This window comes from Culex quinquefasciatus, chromosome 3 (genome assembly GCF_015732765.1).
Source record: "Culex quinquefasciatus strain JHB chromosome 3, VPISU_Cqui_1.0_pri_paternal, whole genome shotgun sequence".
NCBI classification, from domain to species: Eukaryota; Metazoa; Arthropoda; class Insecta; order Diptera; family Culicidae; genus Culex; species Culex quinquefasciatus.
The window spans coordinates 177,693,440-177,712,496 of record NC_051863.1 but is presented as its reverse complement, the minus strand read 5'-3'; the positions used below and the strand labels follow the sequence as shown (position 1 = coordinate 177,712,496).

Below are 19,057 nucleotides of genomic sequence, written 5' to 3'. Positions count from 1 at the left end.
TTTTTATCACAATATCTGAAATCAAACCTCTAAAAAGTGTATAAATAACACTTAAGTGCCAATAACTTTTAATAGGGTTGTCAGATCCTTGATGTTTTAGGCTCATTTGAAAGGTCTTTCGATTATCTAACTAACGATGGGTCGCATGATGGACCCGGACATCATTTTTACTGAAATATCTGAGATCCGGCCTCCAAAAATTGTATAAATAACACTTAAGTGTCAATAACTTTTGATAGGATTGTCAGATCCTTGATGTTTTAGGCTCATTTGAAAGGTCTTTCGATTATCTAACTAACGATGGGTCGCAAGATGGACCCGGACATCATTGTCATTGAAATATCTGAGATCCGGCCTCCAAAAAGTGTATAAATAACACTTAAGTGCTAATAACTTTTGATAGGATTGTCAGATCCTTGATGTTTTAGGCTCATTGGAAAGGTCTTTTTAATACCTTTCTGAAAATGTATAACATGACAGGGTTTCTTACAAAAACCACCCTTTTTACAATCTTCCGGACATACGCCAAAATCGTTTTTTTAGCATAACTTTTGAAGTACTTTACTAAACTTCATAATTTTCAATAGGGACTTATGGGACCCCAAGACAAATCGAATGAGACCAAAACGGTCCAAATCGGTTAAGCCAGTGCTGAGATAATCGAGTGCATATTTTTTGGTGCACAGACCCACATCCCTACACACACACACACACACACACACAGACATTTGCTCAGAATTTGATTCTGAGTCGATAGGTATACGTGAAGGTGGGTCTACGAGGTCAAATTAAGAAGTTCATTTTTCGAGTGATTTTATAGCCTTTCCTCAGTAAGGTGAGGAAGGCAAAAATGTACTTGAGGCATGGAAGCACTCATAATGTCGAAAAAAGAGAAAACATTTAATCAAAAATCAAAACAAAACTCAAAAATAAATAAAATTTTATGATTCATTTTGAGCATTGTCAAACATTGAGTTTGATCATTGAATTCAATAGGAAAAGAATTTAAAACGAGTTAAAAATAACATAGGTTATTTTTTTTTTAATGAAGCGCCTGAGGACAGCAATAAGCCTTCAAAAAAAAAATGAAATAAAAAAATGAATAGTTTATTCAAAAAAGAATGATTTATCAAGTTTTCTTTTTAATGTTGTGCATTTGATATTTAATTTTAAAAATTCAGGCTGATTAATTAATTTGTCAATATTTTAAAGTTTAAATTTATTTTAAGGAAAAATCAAATTCAAGGAAAAACAACTTTATTGCCTCTTTTTGCATACATTTCCCGTTTGCATTTTCGTTATTTTTGAGTTATTGATGCAGTTTGGTTCAAAATCGTGAGCTCTTTCAGAAAAAAACCAAAAAACACAGTACTTTATTCTAGAAATCAGGAGGAAATGCAGTTTTTTAGCGAAGACTTTTTTTCCAGTAAAACTGGTTACATTGATAGTTTGAACATTTAAAATAGGATTCATTACCGAACGGAATGGCTTGGAATATTCTAAAAATTTTTGGGAAGTGTTCAAAGTATCTCGAAAAGAAGATTTCAACAAACTTTGACAAGTTAGAAACCATATGAATGTTAAAACTCGGCGTTTTAAAATGGCACAAAATTTCTGAGCTGAAGCGTTGGTGTCATTATAGTGGTCCAAGCCGCTAGTTGGTTCCAAAATTTTATATTTTGAAGCAGCAGCATTTTTTTCTAGACCAGCTCTTTCGGATGCTAATGACAGGTTATTAGTTGGACTTTCATGGGAAAATAGCTTGCAAAAAAAAACTAGCATTAGATTTGATAATGTCTTATAAATATAGGTATTTATTCACCGAACCGTTTCCCGAAATCTTCGTTAGATGAAATTATCAGAAATCGTTTTGTCAAGATTTTGCACAGATAGATCAAAACTTTTTGGGTTTCAAAATCTTCGGCTTTTTTTAGTTCAGAAAAAACCGCAGATTTTAAACAAACAATTGTGACAAATTGACAAAGTTTTACAACGAGTTACATGAAACATTTTTGAACAATTCCAAAAAACACTTTTGAACAGGATTTTTCAGTTAAACTTTTGTTACTTTGATTCAGGATTACGTCGTGAATTACTTTTCGAAATAAGTGCTGAAATGTTCAACTTTTTAGCACTGTTATAAGTGATTTTTCGCGATTTCGCGGAATCCGCAAATTCCGTAAAATTTGCCCTTGGCTCTGAAATTTGGTAAATACCGTGAAATTAAGCAAAACTTAAAATAATGTATTGCCGAATTGCTCCTCGGTGTATTGAAACTATGATTTTTAAATTCACACACAACACACCATATGATTTTTTACTGACATTTTTGGCCAAGTGGTAAAAATGCATGACAAATTTAGAACTTCTTTTTGAAAACGATGAGCAAATTTCATGTAACGTGAGGAAAATCAGGAAAAATATTCCATTGAATAATCTGAAATAATCAACATCAAATGTTAAAATACAGTTAAATTTCACTTCGGATAATCGAATCACGTTTTTTTTCTTTGTCTTATTTTTAATTGTTGAGCTTTAGTACTCTGAAGTGATTAAGAATTTTTTAAATCCAAAAAAATGGATTTGTTTTTGTTTTACTGGCATCAATCATTTAATTTGACTAAAATGGGATTGCAGAATTCGAATTTGATGTTAAGTAAGAAAATAAAAATACGATTTTTTTGTTCATGATTTAGATTATCGAGTCTGGACCAAGTCTGGACTTAAAATAACAAATAGATGCATTTATTTTAAGCAGCTTCTAGATAAGGCCCTCGCAATTATTTTTCAAAGTTTATGTCGCCTATTCTATTTCAATGGAAATAGAAGTTTAATCAACTGAAAACATACTAAAATGCCCTATTCTGCATTGATAATTATTTTTTTGCAATTCCGTCGTGAAACTACTTACTTTTCCTGTCATTCTTGAACGACGAAAAAGCCTACTTTTCTGTACCAAAAATAACAAAATCGAATAGCAACACTTTTTACAATAAATGCTGAAAAGTTCTACTTTTAAACACTGAAATGGGTGCTGAAAAGTTGAACTTTTCAGCACTTGTATCGAAAAGCAACACTTTTCAACATTTTTTAGATTTAAACGATTTATTGACAAAATACATGAAAATTTTACATAAAATTTCACTCAATGGGTGTTTTTCGGAATTGCAAAAAATGTTGTATGGACAAAACTTGATTTTTTCAGCACTCTTCGTATTTATCCAACTCGGTGAACCTCGTTGGATAAGTGTACGACTCGTGCTGAAAAAAATCCTCTTTTTGCAACTTGTTGCTTAAACTACTATTAGCATGTTTTGGATCGATGAAAAATATTTTGAACTTTTATGGAATTCCAATGTTCATCACCGCAAACACTATTTTTTTACTTTTTATTTTTTATGATTTTTTTATAATTTTTTTTTTTTCTGTTTAAAGGGAAAACGTTTAAAAACCTAGATTTTCCTTTGATCAGAAAAGAGTTTTATTAGTGTAAGGTTTATACCACAAGAAATGTATCCAAAATACTCACTAAACAGCGCCTGGAAGGAGTTGCGCTCGGGGTCGCGCAGCGCCGACACCACGTAGGTCATGCCGAACACGATGAACGCCAGCAGAGAGAACACGGTGAACGTTTCGTACACCCGCGCCATCACGCCCTTCTTGTGCCCGCTGAAGCCGGACGACTCGGTGAAGAGGTAGGCAAACGGTAGCAGCACAAACAGCGCCAGATTCGAAAACAGGAACACGTGGTTCCAGAGGCCTAATAGAAATTGAAATTAACAGAAAATTCTACCGCCAGGACGGGTCGCCCTCACCTTGAATCAGCGAACTGTTGAGCCACTTGACGTAATAACTGTTGGGGTACAGCAGCAGGACTTCGTTGCTGGCGATCGATATTGGGAGGAGCAGGGCCGCACCCACGGCCACGGCCAGCGAGAAGGTGCACAACCATAAACTAAAAAAATGGGGGGAAATTGACAAATTAGATGGAGTCGCAAACAATTGCGATTGTTGTTTGAATTCGAACAACGTTGTTCAATTCATCGCGTCATATAGTCGAATTGCACTCATGTCTGAAATAATAGCAGCAGTATTTATGGATTTGAAATTGCAATTGCAGCAACTGGGTACTCACCTAATTCTATAAACAGTAATCTCGTCGTCGTCTGTGGAGAATAGGTCTTCACGGTCGCGCCGCCTAAACCGACCGATCAGGGCAAAACTGCCGAGGTAAAGCAGCAGAAACAGTAGCAGGAAAATCTGAAACAAGACGAAACAAAAACAGCGTAAACAATTGAGTTATTGAAGACGATGCAGGGGTTTTGCATAACAAGATCACTTTTTTTGTTCGATGAATAATGCAACTTTGCGCCACCACAAAGCTGAGCCATTTGGCCGATGCCAACGATTTCGCCCAGACAATGCCAAAAGATCAAGAACTAAATACTCTAGACTTGGGAGTAGTGTTTGGTGACAAAGTTCAGTTGGATCGAAAAGACGGGGGTCATTGGACTTTGAGCGACAGTCAATGGCTGTTTTGCTGAATGAACTGTAGCAGCGTGCGAGAGTAACATTTCAAAAGAGGGCACATTGGAAACGCCTTATTTTTAGTCTTACTCGTAAAATTGGAATTGTATCTCGAGCAAAATTGTAATCAAATTATTTAGTAATTATTGTTTAAGTCATAACAAATTTCCCTCTACAGTCGAAATGTCCAATGAGTTGGCAGTGAAGTGCGAGTGACACCAAGATCAGTCAGTGGTAGAAACTTGCAAATATTTGGTCTAAAATTACTGCTTCCTGAGGGCGCTTGGCATTGTGGTTGAGTCGGAGGGGGGCGCCGCACTGAAGAAAGTGAATCGCGACTCGTGACCAAATAACTTAGGGGGAATATACCAATTTTAAGCCTAATAAGTGGTCGTGTTTGAATGATCCTGGATAATCTGGAGTGTTCCATAGAATTTACTAAAACCAAGTGCACCAACCAGTAGAGCAACATTTCTGAATAATTCGACTTTTACTGAAAGTTATTCTGTTCCTTTGACAAGCACTTAAATAAAAATTCCCAAGGGTATTCTAATCTGACGAGAATGCACTGGGCCCCGCCCATTTTTCTATTTTCAGCATAGTTCTTTTTTCTTCCAGCGCTCTGTTGGGTCTGCTTAGTGCTGCCATTTGTGACGAAATTTTAAGTGGACACTCACGAAAAGTAGCATTTCCAGAATGTTTCCTGGCATCACTGGCTTACTCCAACAGGCACTGCTGGTGGTGTTGGTGGCCACCCTTTGTTCTTTATTTGCCTTCGCCGCTTGCTCGGTTTTCTTCAGCCTTCGATTTGAATAGGTATAAACGTCAAGTGACTCGGCGCGATTGTTTTTTTGATGGCACTTGCTAATTATTTACATGTTTTGGGATATTTTTTCAAGTGAGTGTCTAACTAATGCAGGGTTGTTACGGGAGAGTCGGAAAAAAAATCCGCGCCAAATCCGCGCCGACCTAAAATCCGAAACCGCGCGAAATCCACGCCATATAAAAAAATATCGCGACCAACATTTAAGAAATTTTATTTTTTAATGAAGAAAAACTAATTCAGAAAGTATTTGATTGAAAAAACTCATTTTATGTTTAAAGGCTCTAAAAGAATGAAAGCAATAAATCCATTTAAAAAAAATCCTCAAGAGACGGTCAAGGCAAGGGTCATGAAAAAAAATTTTCAAAATAGAAAATACAATATTTAAAAACCTAAAAAATTAACTTCAAAAATATAACCTCAAAATTAAATCAAAATCTAAAATTGTAATATGATAAAATTTTAAATTTCGAAAGTCTAAATATTCAAAATCTAAAAATTTTTATACAGTTTGTAATCCAAAATCCTCGCTAAAATTTCACTCCGAAAGAAATTTAATTTCCGATATTTAAAATAATGTCTTCTCATAATTTAAAAACCTCATACATAAAATAGGACTTCAAAAATTGTGGAATTTAAGTATTTAAGAACTAAGATTTTAAAAACAAAAACATTAAAGAATTTAAGATTTTACGAATTTAAGAATTTAAGACTTTAAGACTTTAAGAATTTAAGAATTTAAGAATTTAAGAATTTAAGAATTTAAGAATTTAAGAATTTAAGTATATAAAAATTTAAGAATTTAATAATTTAAGAATTTAAGAATTTAAGAATTTAAGAATTTAAGAATTTAAGAATTTAAGAATTTAAGAATTTAAGAATTTAAGAATTTAAGAATTTAAGAATTTAATAATTTAAGAATTTAAGAATTTAAGAATTTAAGAATTTAAGAATTTAAGAATTTAGGAATTTAAGAATTTAAGAATTTAAGAATTTAAGAATTTAAGAATTTAAGAATTTAAGAATTTAAGAATTTAAGAATTTAAGAATTTCAGCATTTCAGAATTTTAGAATTTTAGAATTTTAGAATTTTAGAATTTTAGAATTTTAGAATTTTAGAATTTTAGAATTTTAGAATTTTAGAATTTTAGAATTTAAGAATTTAAGAATTTAAGAATTTAAGAATTTAAGAATTTAAGAATTTAAGAATTTAAGAATTTAAGAATTTAAGAATTTAAGAATTTAAGAATTTAAGAATTTAAGAATTTAAGAATTTAAGAATTTAAGAATTTAAGAATTTAAGAATTTAAGAATTTAAGAATTTAAGAATTTAAGAATTTAAGAATTTAAGAATTTAAGAATTTAAGAATTTAAGAATTTAAGAATTTAAGAATTTAAGAATTTAAGAATTTAAGAATTTAAGAATTTAAGAATTTAAGAATTTAAGAATTTAAGAATTTAAGAATTTAAGAATTTAAGAATTTAAGAATTTAAGAATTTAAGAATTTAAGAATTTAAGAATTTAAGAATTTAAGAATTTAAGAATTTAAGAATTTAAGAATTTAAGAATTTAAGAATTTAAGAATTTAAGAATTTAAGAATTTAAGAATTTAAGAATTTAAGAATTTAAGAATTTAAGAATTTAAGAATTTAAGAATTTAAGAATTTAAGAATTTAAGAATTTAAGAATTTAAGAATTTAAGAATTTAAGAATTTAAGAATTTAAGAATTTAAGAATTTAAGAATTTAAGAATTTAAGAATTTAAGAATTTAAGAATTTAAGAATTTAAGAATTTAAGAATTTAAGAATTTAAGAATTTAAGAATTTAAGAATTTAAGAATTTAAGAATTTAAGAATTTAAGAATTTAAGAATTTAAGAATTTAAGAATTTAAGAATTTAAGAATTTAAGAATTTAAGAATTTAAGAATTTAAGAATTTAAGAATTTAAGAATTTAAGAATTTAAGAATTTAAGAATTTAAGAATTTAAGAATTTAAGAATTTAAGAATTTAAGAATTTTAGAATTTTAGAATTTAAGAATTTAAGAATTTAAGAATTTAAGAATTTAAGAATTTAAGAATTTAAGAATTTAAGAATTTAAGAATTTAAGAATTTAAGAATTTAAGAATTTAAGAATTTTAGAATTTTAGAATTTATAAGCTTAAGAATGCTAAAATTATTTTAGATTTGAGATTTTTTTTCTATGTTGTTTTGAATTTGATATTTTTGAGTTTTTAAATTTTGACTTTTTAATTTTGATTTTTTTAAATCTTCAAATTTTCGATTACCCAAATTTTTGGAATTTTGAATTTCAGAATGCTAAAATTTTGAATTTCGAAATTTCAGATTTTTAAATTACGATTTTAGAAATTTAAAAACAATTATATGTATTTTGATTTTTTTTGTTATAATAAAAACTATTCAAACAATTTTTTTAAAATTTTTAATTTCTGTATTTGGAATGTTCTGATTTTTTATTTTTGCCAAGAATGTTTAAATTTAGAAAAAAATATTTCTACCGATTAAATTCCATTCCAAAATTCGAAAGTGGAGGCCAGCTTATGTTACGTACAAACAAGCTCACATTTGGCGCCCACCAGAACAAGCCCCAATAATAGTTTTTGTTACACATTCTAATGTGGAAAAATTTGTAATATTTGATTTACAAAATTAAAAATTGAATGAATCCAGTATTAAATGAAAAATAAATAAGGTTAAAAATCATTACTCAAAACTCAAATGAAATTAAATATTCTGAGCCGGAGATGTTAATAAATGACAAGAAACATATCAAAAATAATTTCTACATAAATTTCATCTTCATTTTTCGACGTTTCGTACTTAACAAAAATACAAACAAACATTTTCAGAAGAAACTTCAATTAATAAAAATTATGATATTCTTGCATTCAAAGAAAAGAACAAATTATCGTAATTCCTGATAATATTTTTCTTAATAACTTGAAAGTAATTCTATCTCTCTCAATTAATTTATTTATCAAAATTGCCATCCGCGCGACCCTGCTAATATGCAAAAGAACATGTTGCCGGTAGTTGGAAGTAATTTCATATCTTAAGTGCTATGAAAACGTTAGCGCAAATGAAAAGATATTGATGGCGACTTTCGTTAAGCGGTTCGGATCTCACCTAACGTGTGGATGGGTGTGGTGCAAACAAAATGATGAGAAATGTTTTCGCAAAATAGAAATTATGATCAAAAGTGCATTAAATTTGTTCTTTTTGGCCAATTAATGGCATACATTTGCGTGGTTACTCTAGGCGGTTGTATGGCCTAAATACAGTCGACTCTCTGGCTGTCGATCTTCTCGATATCAATATTGCTCCATGTACCGATGTAATTAATCGAGCATCAAACTCTCCATATGGCGAAGATAGGTATATTTCTCCTAAATGGTAGGACAAGCAGCAAACAAGGGGATACAGTGAACTTTGCACTGCACAGCAGTGACAAATCGGGAAGGTATGCTTTGTTGGGAAAATTTAAACTCAACGAGAGGAGAAAGAGCGTTGTTTGGCGACAAAATTAGTCCAGAGGAGTCAAGTGCAAATGTGGAGATTTATTTTAAATGTTCAATAAACCACCTTTTTCATGGTGTTCCTAATATGGTTTCCAAATTCTATCTCTACCTCAGGAAATGATTCCCATTAAAAATCACCTTCCAGCTGAAAAAAATGGAATGATGCATTGTTAAGTTTGTATTATTATTCCGGCAAAACAAAGTAGAATCGGCAGTCTTAATCCAAACAACGAACTACAAATCGCCCATCCCGTTGCAGTCTGCCTAGCGTGTAATTGCTCAACGCCGCCGCCGTAATATCTTCGATGCACGCGGTACGGGGCAGGTATTTAAATTTATCCGCCTGATTGCATTCGTGCCTACAACACATACGTGGAAATTCAGCAGTACTGCGGGGATCAACAACCGCTCATTGTGGCAGATTTTCCGCGCCAAGCCCCTGCTTTTGATAAATTTATATTTATTTTAATAAATCGTTTCAAGGCAGTACGGAGAAGCAAAAAATGGGTGTAATTCAGGTTCATGAACAACGCCCAACATTTCACGGCTTCAGTCGAGCAAAAACTATTTCATCTTTTAGTGTGTTTACTGTTAACGCACCGATAATGGTGTTAATCTTCGCAGGTGATATAAGAAGCCAGCTTTAAAAAGTGTTTTAATTCGAAACCAACAAAATCAGGTTTCCCCACACATTTTTGCTGCTTTTCCTTTTGCCAACATGGGCGTTCACAAGTTCAGTTGGAGCACAGTTAGGCCAATTTACTGTGTACTGTTGCACGATATGTGCACAAGAAAGAGTAAAGTGAAAAAGATTGGATGCATTTTGTTTGTTTTTTTTTTGACGATTGCCAAATTCAGTAGCAAACAGTAAATTGGCAAGCTTCCAGGTGATGAATCACGATGGTTGGTTTACTTTTTATGATTTATTCACATGTTGCCCGGTACGAACCACTATGAGCAGCTGTTTCAAAGTAAACCAAAGCTTGATGTTGCTCTACAACAAAACAAACTTCTAAATCATTGTCACCCACAGTGACTCCTGCCTAACGAATGGCGCCAACTTTTCGACGTCTCTCGTCGTCGGTCGATTGTTTCGCGCTGATTGTTGTCAAGCGAGTAACGGAAGCACACATTTTTCCCACCGTCTCTGACCTCTAGAAGTGATGCCGCGGCTCAAATGTCGACGGCTCATCATTCCGGACGCTGAGGGTGAAAGATTTTTTTTTTGTAAAAAATAATTAGCTTTAGAGATTATACAAAATTACTATCTATTTTGCTACAACCTTCAACTACTAACAGATTTTTTTCAAAATTAGCCCAAAATACTCCAAAATAGTAAAAAAATAGTTGTTTTTTCAAAAGGCAAAAGGTCCATTTTGCCCCAATTCCCCATTTTTTAATTTTTTTCTTGAAAATCGGTCTTTATTTAGAGCGGAGGCTTTATGCGGCCATCCAAAATGCACTTAACTTATGTGAAAATGTCCCAAGAATCCAGTTAAAATAACCACTTGCACCGCAAAAATCATCAAGTGCCCATTTAACCCCAATTCTACTATAAAAGCATTTTTGGCCGTTTTCAAATGTTAGGTCAGATTTAAAAAATCTGAAATATTTTTACCGTAAAGATCAGACATTTTTACATAAGAATGACGATTTGCACTTGATTGTTTGCCACATTTAGGGTGAAATAGAAATTAAACAAAATAAAAAGATTGAAGAATCAGTCTTGGGTAAATTTTCCCAAACGCAGAATAAACTGCATTTTACATAATTTTTATTTTTATCAACATAAATGTGTTAAACTATCAAGTGCAAATCGTCATTCTCATGTAAAAGTGTCGGATTTTTTACGATAAAAATATTTTCAGATTTGTAAAATCTGACCTAACATTTGGACATGGCCAAAAATGCTTTTATAGCGGAATTGGGGTTAAATGGACCCTAGATGATATTGCATTTTTTTAAAAAATTGAGCACTTTCAAAGCAAAAAACAAACCTCAAAAATATTAGCGATGATCTTACTAAAAAATCCACTTAACAAAATTGATACAAAATTATGTATCTTAAAATAGCTACTTAAAATTTGAACAGTTCAGTTAGTCAGATTCCATTTAGCTGATATTTTTAATAAATTGATAACCACAAACTGAAAAATAATACAACTATGCTTTTTTATTTGATTGTTAAAGGATTTTTTTTAATCGAAATTAAAATTCGTAAGGGATTTCTAATGTCAAAAGAAGCCGTTTTGTTCCGTTTGAGCAATTCTCTGAGATTTCGGTCGCTCAATATTTCTGTATTTTTTAATCCGGATGAATTTTTTTTGGTGCCTTTGGTATACCCAAAGAAGCCATTTTGCCAAATGCCCATACAAAAAGGATATATGAAAATTAAAAAATCTGTATCTTTTGAAGGAATTTTTGATCGATTTGGTGTCTTCGGCAAAGTTGTAAGGATTAGGACTACACTGAAAAAAAAGATGCACGTTAATTTTTTTTTTCAGAAATTTATAGAACGGGCAAAACATCTTCGACCGAGTTATGAACTTTTGAATCAATACTGATTTTTTCATAAAATCGAAAAATTGGTCGCAGATATTTTTAAACTTAATTTTTCGATGTAAAATCGAATTTGCAGTCAAAACGTACTTTAGTTAAATTTTGATTAAGTGCACTGCCGTTCTAAGCTTAATTGTCCCATGTCATTTTTTGACGATTTTGAACTTTTGACATTTTTGAGTTTAGTTTGTCGTATACTTTTCGAAAAAACCCATAAAATTTAGTACTTTGTTTGGAAACTCATCAAAAACAACACCAAGTCTGTTTGTGTCATCGTTACACTTCTACACATAATTGTCCCACCAAGTATTTTCTTTCACGGAATCATTAGTTATACGAAGCATTGAGTCTTGTTTACATACTGTATAGCAAGAGGATCAATAAGATGGATGAATAAGAACCCTCGAGACAATTTTGCGTAGAAACACAGAAATCGATCGAAAAATTTTAGTCGCGTTTTTCTCAGTTGAACTTTTTTGAACATGGGACAATTATGCGTAGAACGGCAGTGCACCGTTTTCAAGTTATAGCCATGTTTAGGTAACTTTTTTGAAAATAGTCACAGCTATTCATTTTTTTTTAATTAATGACCGTGTTTGCCCACTTTTGAAAATATTTTTTTTTAAACTGAGGAAATTCTCTATATTTTGCTTTTTAAACTTTGTTGATACGACCCTTAGTTATTGAAATATTGCCATGCAAAGATTTAAAAACAGGAAAATTGAGTTTTTAAGTCTCACTCAAACAACCCACCATTTTCTAATGTCGATATCTCAGCAACTAATGGTCCGATTTTCAATGTCAACATATGAAACATTCGTGATATTTTCCGAACTTTTCGAAAAAAATATTTTTTTAAATCAAGACAGACATTTCAAAAGGGCAAAATGTTGTTTAATCAACTAAAATCCATTTGTGTTTTCCGTTGATAATCTTCTTTGAGATCGTATGAAAACATTTTTTTTAATATTCAATTCAAATAATTTTATTTACCGAAATAACAATTTTACAGTTTGTGATAATGGCAGGTTCATAGAGATTTGGTATTTCTTGCAACTATTTCCTTTTCATAAACCGAAGGTTCTCCAAAAACAATTTAACAAAAACTAGGGAAAATTTGACCAAAAAACCTAGTGAGATCTAATTTTTATTTTTGTCACGAAAAAAACTCAATGTAAAAGTAGTAAAACTTGCAAAACATGGACAATTTTTTTTAAATCGCCTTTTTGAGCAAAATCGAATTTCAATCGAAAAGTGGGGGAAATATACCCATATTAAGCCTAATAAGCGGTCGTGTTTGAATGATGCTGGATAATCTGGAGCGTTCCTTGAAATTTACTAAAAGCAAGTACTCCGACGAGTAGAGCAACTTTTTGTGAACATTTCTGTTTATTTTTACTTTTCCTAAAAAGTTATTCTTTTCCTTTTACAAGCATTTGAAACAAATATTTTCAAAATGCATTCTAATCAGTCGAGTGCATTGAGCCACGCCCATTGTCCTATTTTCAGCTTAGTTCTTTTTTTTTCTTCCAGCACTCTTTTGGGTCTGCTTAGTGCTGCCAAAATTGATGAAATTTTAAGCGAACACTCATGAAAAGTAGCATTTATAGAGAAATTTTCCTGGCATCACTGGCTCACTCCAGCAGGCGCTGCTGGTGGTGTTGGTGGCCACCCTTTGTTCTTTATTTGCCTTCGTTTCTCGCTCGGTTTTCTTCAGCCTTCGATTGGAATGGGTCGTCAAAAGTCAAACGTCAAAAGACTTGGCGCGTTTGTTTTTTATGGCGCTTGCTAATTATTTAGATCGAAACATGGATTATTTTTGAAGTGAGTGACTAACTAATGTGCAAAAGAACATGTTGCCGGTAGTTGGAAGCAATTTTATATCTTAAGCGCTTTGATATCGTTAGCGTAAGTGAAAAGATATTGATGGCGACTTTCGTTGAGCAGTTAACCTCTCATCTTGCGTGTGGATGTGTGTGCCACCGAAATGGTGAGAAATGGTCTCGCAAATCGTGCTTAATCGAGGTGGTACTGTTGCTGGTAAGTTTAAAGCCTAAATAATATTTTTGAAGCTTAAATCGAGCATCAAACTCTCCATATGACGAAGATAGGTGTTTGATTGGAAAGGGTATATTTCTCCTACTTTTTTTTGGTGAAATGTACCATTTTCATGTTAATGTTGTTAGGTATACATTTTCGATTTCTTTACGCTTTCGCATTTTTGAGCATTTCATTTTATTTTTGCAAGTTGCCAAACAATACTTTCCACACTAAGCGCGAGTGCAAAGATCACCGCAACACGAGCCAGCAGAAGATTACGCGCAAACTTCTAAATTTGCTTCCTCGCCGTGACTTTCGACACGCGTAAAAAAATCTCGCGAATCTGATGCTGGGTGATGGCTCGAAGGTTGTAGCCAAACCCCCGTAGCAGTATGAACTGCGGTGAAATTGACTTTCCCAGAGAGATGCGCATAGGTTGACGCGCTTGAATGGGGGAAATTTGCGCGCGCGTTCAATTTCACTCTGTAGACCTTTCTCTTTTACTTGAACTTGATGTTTTACTTGTGGCAGTTTTCACTACCGTGTTCTGTTAATTCTTTCAAAACGGCGTTCAATTAAGCTCGGACATGTGTTTCCTACAGCTTCGGCAAACAATCCATTAGACGGAATATTTGTAGTCGATGATGTTTCGCTGTTTCGCGGTTGAAAACAACAAAATTTTGTACTCTTGGACGCGGAGCCCTTGTGAGGAATTCAGTTGAATCACTGAATTGAAACGAGAGTTAGCGGATGCAACCGCTGGATGCTGGAGGTTTGGAGCAGGGTGTCTGGCATTAAAAATGTGCAGTTTGTGGTTTTTGATTGGCACTTTGTTGGAGGTTTTCTGGCTGGTTTCGAGTTTCCTACTGAGATTGATCACCTTGTTTTGAGATGAACGCCTTTATTTTTCATTTGAATTTTCAAGACTTCAACCATTTCTGTTGTAATATCCCTGGATACAGTTATGCGACGTTGAACCTCGTCGGAACAAGTTATCTCCATTTATGCTCCGAACTGGTACACACCGGTCGGAACCATCATCCGCCAGTTTACGTAAATATCAAGCTCAGGTTTCACATCCCGCTGAAGACAATCAAATGCACTGCGCACAAGTCGAAAACCACAAACTGAAAATATCGGTATTAAGTGTATTGAAATGTTAAAAATAATTCTAAATAGGGGAAATATACCCATTTTAATCACACTAAGCCATTCGACCAATTCTCATCACTTTTGCCGTTTTCCGCTATTAAATCAACATTTTCAGATGTATCAACAATGAAGAGTTGCTTCCACTTTTATTTGAGCTATTTATTGCTTTGAAACAGTCAAAAACACTTTATTTAAGCTGTAATTCATGACCAAAGTGCTGATAGGCCGATAATAGAAATAGGCTGAGAAAGGGTATAGTTCCCCTATAGCAAACCCCTCCCAGTTTGATTAACTTTTTCACGTTCAAGTTCGCGTTTCAAAGTGCACTTTCAATCGTCAACAGCCAATTATATTGGAAAACACCGTCCAAACATCGGTCCCATATTGGAGTCTCCCCTCTCTGTAATGAGCAGCGATTACGGTTATCGCTTTACAGGTTGACGTCGTCGTCGACTCTGCTCTGGTTGTTGCAGTGTTCAGACGCAAATAGGTCTTCGTGAGTCACGCAAAGGAGAGAAAAAGAAAAAAAGTCTTGAATGTTTCCACCTCTGGCTCTAAATAGGGCCATTGGTTTGGATGGCTGGGCGCCAGTCAATGAACTTGAGTCGAACCGGTCTGACCCACATACTCCACACACACATTGTAAAACTCGACTTCCAAACGGAAAAAGAGGCGTCGTGTGTCAACACTTATGAGTGGGGTTTTCATGAATACTTAACATAATAGAGAAGTGTGCTGTTAAATTGGTTGGAACTACAAGTTTAGGCATAGTTTCTTAAAAATTGGATTAAATCACCACAACTTTGGACTAAACCGCTAATCAGCAAGGTGCAAATCGTACCAAATCAAACAACAGCAAAAATTATTTAACAGGTGTGAGGTCAGAGCAAGTAAAGTGAAAGCCATTATTTTGTTACGCTTTTGGAGTTGCTTATTGATAGTTTGTTTGTTTGCATTTTGCAGAATTGCACGTACTGCATTCATCAAACGAAGGGATGCATTTTTGATATTCATGTGCATATCTCTAACTATGGATTTGCTTTGATTGGTTTATTGATTTTACACATTGTGACGTGAGCTGTCGCGATACGGAAACCAATGCTTTCACCATCAGTTACAATTTATGGATGGTTGACGAACTTTGTACTTTAGAATGGGTGTTAAATTTAAAAAGAACGTTTTAAATTTTCCCGGGTTTCCCTCGAGACTAGAAAGAACTTTCCCTGAAATTTCCAAAGCCAAATTGAGCATATATGTACGTTTGCGCAAATTGACTTTTCGTTGCATTTTTTGATTTTGAGGAAGATTTTCTTTTTTTTTATCAGAGATGGACTTTTTCAGTGCATTTAATCGAAAATTCACCCAAAAACTTTTTGATTCCAAATTCGCTTAAAAAAATGATTTTTGGATGCTTTTTGGGTAAATTATCGTTACTTTCTAAAAAATAGTACTTTAAAAAAGTATAACTTGATGAAAACAAAACGTCTATAGCTCTAAAGTGTGGCAACCACAACCACTAAAACATGTTTTAAAAAAATCGAATGGGGTAAAGTTTGTCAAAATCGATTTTTTGGGGATAAAAAGTCTATAAAATGGCTTTTTTCCGTTTCCTAATCATAACCTATCCCGAGTGGACGGTAATATCTTTGGAATAACATTTTTTGTTATTTGAAAATACTGAGCCAATAACATTTTATGTTATTTATAACAAAATTTGTTATTCGTCGTTATGAATTATTTGTTATTGGATTGTTATTGTAATAACAGACTTATAAAATTTTTAGTTATTCTTCAAACAAGTCTTTGTTATTATTTTTTGTTATTTTAACAACTAATCCGACCATCGCAACAACAGTTGGCGGTATTTTTCCATAACAAAAAATGTTATTCCAAAGTTGTTTTTGTATTAAATCAATATCAGACTAATAACAAATTTTGTTATGATAACAGAAACTGCTATTCAACTCTCATGCAAAAATGGATTTTGCAAGAATATTCCATAACATTTTTTGTTATTACCGTCTGTTCGGGATAACTTTTCAAAAGACACCAAAACGATCAGTAAATACCTTCTCAAGATACAGTTTTAGAATATGAGCATAGTACTTTCCTGAGTACTGCACCTAAATTTGTATAGATACTTGTGTGGAAAAACAAAAAAAAGTAATAAACAATGATGCAAAACGGTTTAATTGAATCGAAAGTTTCATCCAAATCACAAAAAAACAAAACTTTGAAACAGATTTTGTTTTTGTGAAATGCTAAAGAATTGCTTAATTCCAAGCTTTTAAATCATACCTGAGTTAAATTTCTGAATTTTTACTAGAGATAATTTGGTTTTTTTTTTATAGATTAACTATAAATTTTTAAAAGCAGAAGCGAACTTTGAACGGTTCTTGATCTGAAACCCTAACTAACTAAAAAAAGACCTTTCGAAAATTTTGAAAGAAATCAAATAATTTAGAAATCGAGATTTCTAAATTACTTGATAAACAAGCTTTAATTTTTTTTTCAGTGTTTGTTTTTGCAACTTAAAACAATGCACAGTGGTCCAGATTGCAAAATTAAGTGGAAAATGGATTTTCCGAAAAATGGTTAAGTTTTGGAGCTTTGGTGTCTTCAGAAGAGTTGTTGCATATGGAAAGGGGCAACTTTTGGTTTGGTTGAAAATTAGGGTGGTTCACGATTAGGGTGATTTTGGAAATCTAACTTTACAGAAATATTTTTGGGAATTTTTTCGTCTTCTAGAAAGCTGACGGGTTTGCCAATCCAAGCAACTTTGTCGAAGACACCAAAATTTTATCTCGTAATCTACGCCTTCTACGACAAAATATATAGAAAGCATCTGAGCAAACCTCCAAATACCACTTCCGAAAAGTGGTATTCGGAGCACTTTTAGAGCTCTAAAAAACAAACATTTTTATTATCTGACAAGTCAATTTGGACTTAAGGGTCAAAAGTTACAGCGATTTTAAGGTAAAAAAGATGCAAATTTAAAACTTAAATATCTCAAAAAGGCGCAAGCCAAATTTTAAGCACTAGGCTGCATTTGAAAGAAGAGATCCAGCACTACAAACGCTGAAAAAATCTCAGGGGTGTTTTTCTTTAAACTCGAGATATCTTTATTTGAAAAAGTCTAATTTTCAAGGGAAAACCTTATGGGACCACCCTAACGAATTTCGAAAATTGTCCAAATATATGTTTTTCCATGTAATTTTGCCCGCTGAATATGAATCTGCCCTCAGAATTGACCCAAAGTGTCGAAAATCGATTTTTGGTCATATTTTGGGTTTAAATAGTAATTTTACATGGAAACCCAAAATATGACCAATTTTATAATAATTTTACATGGAAACCCAAAATATGACCAAAAATCGATTTTTCGACACTTTGGGTCAATTCTGAGGGCAGATTCAGATTCAGCGGGCAAAATTACATGGAAAAACATATATTTGGACAATTTTCGAAATTCGTTAGGGTGGTCCCATAAGGTTTTCCCTTGAAAATTAGACTTTTTCAAATAAAGATATCTCGAGTTTAAAGAAAAACACCCCTGAGATTTTTTCAGCGTTTGTAGTGCTGGATCTCTTCTTTCAAATGCAGCCTAGTGCTTAAAATTTGGCTTGCGCCTTTTCGAGATATTTAAGTTTTAAATTTGCATCTTTTTTACCTTAAAATCGCTGTAACTTTTGACCCTTAAGTCCAAATTGACTTGTCAGATAATAAAAATGTTTGTTTTTTAGAGCTCTAAAAGTGCTCCGAATACCACTTTTCGGAAGTGGTATTTGAAGGTTTGCTCAGATGCTTTCTATATATTTTGTCGTAGAAGGCGTAGATTACGAGATAAAATTTTGGTGTCTTCGACAAAGTTGCTTGGATTGGCAAGCCCGTCAACTTTTTAGAAGACGAAAAAATTCCCAAAAATATTTCTGTAAAGTTAGATTTTCAAAATCACCCTAATCGTGAACCACCCTAATTTTCAACCAAACCAAAAGTTGCCCCTTTCCATATGCAACAACTCTTCTGAAGACACCAAAGCTCCAAAACCGAACCATTTTTCGGAAAATCCATTTCCACTTAATTTTGCAATCTGGACCACTGTGCAATGTGGAAATGTTTAAAAGCCAAACTTCCCGGGCAGACGGTAATAACAAAATTAATAATATTTCAATAAAAAATCCTGTTAAAATAATAAAAAGTGTTATTAGTTTATCCTGAAGTTCAACTTCAAGAAAAAGAAAAAAATAACAGTTTCTGATAAAATAACAAAATTTGGTATTGAAGTGATATTATATTGAAAATGTTTAATAACACGCTAAAAAGAGGAAATGTTATACATTTCAAAAACTCTCCTAATAACAAAATTTGTTATTCTTTCGGTATACTGACTTAGAAATAAAATTACCATAAATCGCA

At 32.7% G+C, this 19,057-nt stretch overlaps 1 protein-coding gene across 1 annotated transcript in view; it reads right to left on the bottom strand.

The window, feature by feature from the left end:
* The window catches only part of LOC119769401 (protein Lilipod), a 44,967-nt gene that overhangs the window by 15,123 nt on the left and 10,787 nt on the right, over window positions 1-19,057 (bottom strand). Inside the window, exons 2-4 of the mRNA XM_038261593.1 lie at window positions 4,136-4,260; window positions 3,816-3,955; window positions 3,530-3,760 (exon numbers count right to left, since the gene is read on the bottom strand). Coding sequence (XP_038117521.1) covers window positions 3,530-3,760; window positions 3,816-3,955; window positions 4,136-4,260 — 496 coding nt within the window. The remainder of the gene's footprint in view (window positions 1-3,529; window positions 3,761-3,815; window positions 3,956-4,135; window positions 4,261-19,057) is intronic.